Source organism: Palaemon carinicauda, chromosome 2, assembly GCF_036898095.1.
Source record: "Palaemon carinicauda isolate YSFRI2023 chromosome 2, ASM3689809v2, whole genome shotgun sequence".
Classification (NCBI taxonomy): Eukaryota; Metazoa; Arthropoda; class Malacostraca; order Decapoda; family Palaemonidae; genus Palaemon; species Palaemon carinicauda.
Genome location: NC_090726.1, coordinates 52,313,365 through 52,320,864, shown reverse-complemented (window position 1 = coordinate 52,320,864; position 7,500 = coordinate 52,313,365). Strand labels below are relative to the sequence as shown.

The 7,500-nt window shown below is 33.4% G+C and overlaps 1 protein-coding gene across 1 annotated transcript in view; it reads left to right on the top strand.

The window, feature by feature from the left end:
• Nucleotides 1–7,500, top strand: part of LOC137616580 (pleckstrin homology domain-containing family G member 7-like) — a 723,306-nt gene that overhangs the window by 569,837 nt on the left and 145,969 nt on the right. The window contains exon 8 of the mRNA XM_068346464.1: nucleotides 1,888–1,904. Within this exon, the coding sequence (XP_068202565.1) occupies nucleotides 1,888–1,904 (17 nt within the window). The remainder of the gene's footprint in view (nucleotides 1–1,887; nucleotides 1,905–7,500) is intronic.

Below are 7,500 nucleotides of genomic sequence, written 5' to 3'. Positions count from 1 at the left end.
TGAAATAATTTGTATTTTATTTATCATTTTTCGATTATAATTTATTCTTTACTTCTCTATTTCCACACTGAGTTGCCTGTTGGAGCCTCTCGCCTTGAAGCATTCTGCTTTTCCAATTTAGGTTGTAGCTTGTCTAGTAGGCCTAATAATGACAATAATCCCCAGATACTGAATCGCATTATGTCCTTAGCATGAACCAAAGCTTAACGTGATTAACGAAATGATAATACACTAATTTTCCAACTTAAAACCATGTTTACTAAAACTCTCTAGTCATGAAATCTATTTTTGTTCACCCAGGTATTAAATCTCCGTAAATCTATGCCATCCGAAAATGGTTTTAAAAATGAATACTGCATCGGTTAGTAATCATGATTATAATTTTCAGGATTTATTTCCCTTATATGATTAATGCATTTCTGTGAAAAAAATATATGTTCCATTGCTTTGTTCAGGTTTTTGTCGTGAAACGTTTATCGCATGAATAAGAGAATTATTCAAAATTTAAGGAGGAAAGAATGTTATCCAATTACATCTATAATGATGGAAAACTTAAGATAGGTTTCAATTACGAGGTGGAAATACTTCTTGGTGTATTATTATCATCATTTTAAGTATAACGACAAAGATAGGATTTTATTTCAATTTGTGTTGTTTTGTCTTTCTGAGTAGGGATACCTTAATGAAAGGGTTTGTGTATCGCCATGATCAGCAAAGCTGTACTAGTTAGGGCTGCCCAGAGTAGATTGGTTTCCTGTGAGCAATCAGACGAAAGTCTCCTCATCACCAATCTGCACTGGCCAGCGTGCTGATGAAACTGGGCAAACCCCATACATGAATAAGGACATGTCTGAGGCCTTTGTCCTGCAGTGGACTATAAACTTCTGCATTTCTTCTTGATGATATCAGTTGTGGTGGCCGATAAGGTAACATCCCTGACTGGTAAACACCAGACTGGGGTTCAAGTCCCGCTCAAACTCGTTAGTTTCTTCGGTTGCTGCAACCCCCCCCCCATCCTTGTGAGCTAAGGATGAGGGTTTTGGGGGAGCTTATAGGTCTATCTGATGAGTCATCAGCAACCATTGCCTGGCCCTCCTTGGTCCTAGCTTGGGTGGAGAGGGGGCTTGGGCGATGATCATATGTATATATGGTCAATCTCTAGGGCAATTACCTGCTAGCTAGGGTAATGTCACTATCCCTTGCCTCTGCCATTCATGAGTGGCCTTTAAATCTTTAAACACGAGTTACTTCCCCATTAATCCTGAGATTATCACGTCATCAAATGAGCAAATTAAATCTCTTTAAAGGTAGCTATAGTATATTCGCAATATTAACAGTAATAAACATCTAAAAAACCGAGAGAAACACTTTAGGTTATAAGGGTATATTGTGTAATTTCACACGTCAGCTTAGTAGTTTACCACGAACCAAAGTATTTGGTTGAAGTACGTGCAGTTTTAAAGACATTTTAATTGTCAAGTAATAAATTAACACGTCATCACTCTTTGATGATAACTTTAAAGTTCAAACTTGCACTGAATGTTTTTATGTTGAACAAGTTAACATAAGTCTCTCTTTACAGTTTATATATGAACTGTAAATGTTCTTAAAAGACTTTGTATTAATTGTTCATTGCTTCTCTTGTAATTTATTCATTTCGTTATTTCCTTCCCTTAATGGGCTATTTTTCTTTGTCGGATACCTTGGGTTTTCAGGAACAACAACAACAACAGTAATAATAATAATAATAATAATAATAATAATAATAATATTGATAATAATAATAATAACAACAACAACAACGCCTATCACCCTTTAAGACTATCCACGTAAAGATATTTAAAAGGTTTTCATATTTTATGTTGATGGCATCGCCTCCATAACCAGTTCGTCAGGGTTTCAAGGTGAGTTGAATCTGGTTTGATACAGATTCTGGAAATGGATATTCAGAAAACCGTTAGATGTCAATCAAAGGAGGACATTGAGCCAAACCTTCTCTATTACTCAGTATACTGACACACTTATGAAATTGGGTCTAATAAATACCTTTTAGTTAGATTTATTTGTCTCACGAAATAATATTATTATTATTATTTATACGAATATGAGTCGACCATTTAACATCATTTTACACGAAACATTATTGTTCTTTTTTTTTATGAAATCTAGTCGATCATTTAACACAGTTTTACGACGAAACATCATTATTATTTTTACGAATATCAGTAGATTATTTAAAGTCGTTTTACCGCGAAATATTATTATTTTAATGAATGGCAGTCAATCATTTAACGTAGTTTAACCTCGAAACGTTATCGTTATTTATACGAATGTCAATCGATTATTAATACAATTTTACCACGAATGTCTCCATCCTTGTGCAACATATTTCAATCTTTATCTTTGATGACCCCAAAACCTGTCTTTGTCTTTTCCTCAAGTTTGAAATCTTATCGATATCCTTTTCCCCTTCCCTTGTTCCCAGCCTTTTAATCAATAGCGCTACCGTTCTTCCAAAAGTTTAACATTATTAGTCTTATGAATGCCATTCATACATTCATCATCGCCTATTGACGAAAAGGGCTTCGGTTAGATTTCGCCAGTCATCTCTTATCTTGAGCTTTTAATTCAATACTTCTCCATTCATCATCTACTTCGCGCTTCATAATCCTCAGACATGTAGGGCTGGGTCTTCCAACTCTTCTAGTGTCTTGTTGAACCCAGCTGAACGTTTGATGAACTAATATCTCCTGGGGAGTGCAAAGAGAATGCCCAAACCATCTCCATCTACCCCTCATCATGATCTCATCCACATATAGCACTCGAGTAATCTCTCTTATTGTTTCATTTCTAATCCTGTCCTGTCTTTTAACTCTCAATATCCTTCTGAGGGCTTTGTTCTCAAATCTACTAAATCTACTGGAGATGGTTTCATTGTCATACCATGAATAATGTCCGTAGAGTATCACCGATCTCATTAACTGACATATAGTCTGATTTTTATATGTAATTTCAGGCGATTTGGTTTCCAAATTTTACCTAACCTAGCCATTGCCTGATTTGCTTTTTTCAATCTTTCACTAAACTCTAATTCTAAAGACCCTGTATTGAAGATCATAGTTCCTAAATACTTAAATGATTTTACCTCATTAATCCTTTCTCCTTCCAATGATATTTCATCTTCCATTTCATACTCCGTTCTCATCATCTCTGTCTTTCTTCTATTTATCTTCAGCCCAACCTCGTATGATATTTCATGCATTCTGGTAAGCAAGCATTGCAAATCATGTGGAGTTCTGCTAACAAGGACTGCATCATCAGCATACTATAGGTCTGCTAAATTCCTATCACCAATCCAGTCCAATCCTTCTCCACCATCTCTGACTGTCCTACACATTACAAAATCCACGAGGAGGATGAATAACATAGGTGAAAACACATTCCCTTGGAGTACTCCGCTGTTCAATGGAAATTCATTTGATAAGACTCCATTAACATTAACTTTCCACTTGCTATGCTCATGAACAGACTTAATCAAATTTACATATTTAAGAGGAATTCCATAATAACGCAAGAATCCCCACAAAACTGGCCGGTGCACAATCAAGGCATTTTCATAGTCCAATTTTTTCATAATCCGATCGATCTAACATTATTATTATTCTTACGAATGCCAGCCGATCATTCATCATTTTACCAAAGTATAAAGAAAAGAACGTTCCACTGAATCGATCTATCCCTTCGTCTCCCAAATGAAGTGAGGTAATCAAAAGTTGCCAATGAAGCATAAAAGTGCAAGCAGAAGGCAGAAGTAATTTGCTTTGGAACGATGTGAAAGGACCATTAGTTTGCCTGAGTATGGAGCCAACGAAGTAAAGGAAAAGTTGGGGGGGGGGGGGGGGAATCTTAATCCCTCTGAAATCCAACCCCCCCCCCTTCCTCTCTCTTTTCATCTTTGTTGGAGCCTCTTTAATAACATTGACTAATAGTGTCCACCTGCTTGAATATCGAACCGGGAATAATTCGTTGTTGCTGAAAGAAAAAAATCATACAGTGAACCAAGAAGTTCTCTCTCTCTCTCTCTCTCTCTCTCTCTCTCTCTCTCTCTCTCTCTCTCTCTCTCTCTCTCTCTCTCTCTGTATATATATATATATATATATATGTGTGGTGTGTGTGTGTGTGTATATTTACATATGTATATTATATGAATATATGTATATATACACACATGTATATATATATATATATATATATATATATAGATGTGTGTGTGTATGTATGTATGTATGTATGTGATGACAATAAGTGTGCATTTAGTTAGATAAAGATAAATTTGTAGTTCACGGTACTATCACTAGCGTAAATATATTCAGCCAGTTTGTACCATCTTAATCTTGTCAATAAGGTCCAAACGATACGTAAAGTTCCAGATGAGATTAATCTTAGTAAACGATATATTGTCTCCTAATACTTCAATAATAATACTCATGGTAGCTAGTTAACTGTTGTGGGCAGCCACTTTCCCGTGGCTTTCATACTTTTAAATATAAAGCCAAATATCTTGATATTAAGAATGATATCCGAATGGAGATTGATTATAACTTCATCTAAACTACCCAGGATTTGAAAATATGCCTTTGGATCGTGATGCAAAAGTAGACTGTCATCTTCTCCTTACGTGGATTCAAAACCAAGTGCCTATGCTGTCGTTCGTTTATTATAATTAGTAGCGTACGCAACCCGTCAAAAATGACGGCTAAATATTTAGATATATACATACAGATATATACATACAGATTCAACCCTTTCCTTCCCTCCTAAATATAACACCGCAGTTTCGGGAATTTGTGGGACATAGTGCTTTCTGGGTGTACCTTTCGGGGTACACCCTCTTACCAAAGTATGACTACTCCCCCTCTCCCCTACCCGAGGAATGGAGAGAGAGAAAGAAGTCATACGTTTGACAATATATATATATATATATATATATATATATATATATATATATCTATATATATATATATATAATATATATATATATACACACAAATATACATATATGTATGTATATATATACATATATATTTATATATACAGTATATATATATATATAATATATATATATATATATATATATATATATACATTATATATATATATATATATAGAGAGAGAGAGAGAGAGAGAGAGAGAGAGAGAGAGAGAGAGAGAGAGAGAGAGAGAGAGAGAGAGAGAGAGAGCCAGACACTTGCTCTTTATTATATAGGGGAGCTTCTCACTCACTAACAAAGACCCCTCACCGTCAGCATTCGGAAACTTCTTCATTAGGAATTTGAATTTTCAATCTCAAAAAAAAGAGAAAAAAAATTGTTTGTATTCAGATATACTGTAGGTAAATCCAGTTCTCTTATATGAAAATTCCAACTTGTTCCAATTACTTTTACTTTTACTTTTTGGGGTTTATTTCTCGCCCTCCATCAGACACTAAGAGTCTTTTCAGGCGGGCCTTGGTGTGTGAAAATAATTTCTTTCCAGTTAATATTTTGATCTGTATCTTTTCACTTATTCGCTAGCATTTGTATTCAGGCTTAATAGTTTTCAGATCACTATTGTAACACTTTCCAAAGAGATAAGTCTTCAGGTTTTTCTTGAAAGCTGCCACATTTTTGCTATTCTTGACATCAAGTGGAAGGTCGTTGAAGAGTCTCGGTGCAGCATAATTCACACTAATTAATCTAAATTTATTTCAAACAAAAATGACTGATCCTTCTACCCAAGTGACACTAATATGGATAATTTGATATATGATTAGTGATTATTCGCTTATTAGATCATTAGGGATATAGCACGTGTATCTTTTTTTCGAACTCTAATTGTTCTAATCTTAACATATTAGAACCAAAAATCAATATATCACTGTCCACCTGCTCATATAACTTGAATACTTTTACAATTTGGTAAGATGTATGATAGACCCTTTGGATATTAAGATAAATTGTGGAAATTTGATAATACTGACAAATCTGTTTTAACGTTGTTACCGATCCATTATTTATTATTTCATATGGAATTTACTTATTTTCTTATTTTCTTTCCGCCCTCTGCTATTTTCCTCTGTTGGAGTCCTTGAGCTTATAGCATTCTTCTTTTCCAACTAGGATGGGTTGTAGCTTAGCTAGAAATAATGATAATAATAATAATCAATATTAGTTTATGTCTCATGATGACACGTCAAAAATAAAAAGATGTACTGTTGTTTTATAAGGATTTAATATTGAGATTAATTAATATTTGAATCATTAAAAACGTGAGAAATCATTGTAAACTGATTCTTGCCAAGACTTTTGAATACATGGAAAACCAAAGCGTTAGTGTTAAGACGATATATGACTAGATCTCTTCATTAGAAAGAAATGAACAGTAAACAAAGTATTTTTTAACAAATAAGACAGGACATTACAAATTTACTCCTAAAATGTAATTACATACAAACTCTTTTTCACCCAAGGGGTAAACTACTGCATTGTAATTGTTCATTGGCTACTTTCCTCTTGGTAAGGGTAGAAGATACTCTTTAGCTATGGTAAGCAGCTCTTTTAGGAGAAGTACACTCCAAAATCAAACCATTGTTGTCTAGTCTTGGGTAGTGCCATAGCCTCTGTACCATGGTTTTCCACTGTCTTGGGTTACAGTTCTCTTGCTTGAGGGTACACTTGGGCACATTATTCTATTTTATTTCTCTTCCTCTTGCTTTGTTTAATTTTTTTATAGTTTATTTAGGAAATATTCATTTAAATGTTGTTACTGTTCTTAAGATATTTTCTTTTTCATTGTTTCCTTTCCTCACTGGTCTATTTTCCCTGTTTTAGCCCCTGGGCTTTTAGCATCTTGCTTTTCCAATCAGGTTTGTAGCTTAGCAAGTAATAATAATAATGATGATAATAATAATAATAATAATAATAATAATAATAATAATAATAATAATAATAATAATAATATCAGAAAGAAAGCTATAAATAAGCAGTGCCTTATTTCACAGCTGTAGTAGAATTCTGTGAAATCAAATCTTTTCATGTTGAACAAGCTGACATAAGCTCCTCTTTACAGATTATATATGAAAGATCTATTTTAATGTTGTTTCTGTTCTTAAGATATTTTATATTAATTTTTCACTACTTCAATTGCAATTATTTATTTCTTTATTTCCTTTCCTCACCGTGGTAAGTTTCCCTTTGGAGCCTTGCTTTTTCCAACTAGGGTTGTAGCTTAGATGATGATAATAATAATAATAATAATATTAATAATAATAATAATAATAATAAAGATGATAATAATACTAATAATGTTGAAAGTGATGAGCACATCACTGATGTAATAGATAATAATAATAATAATAATAATAATAATAATAATAATAATAATAATAATAATAATGTTGAAAGTGATGATTACATCACTGATGTAATATCGCCTATGACGTCGTTGATTGTCTATTATGAG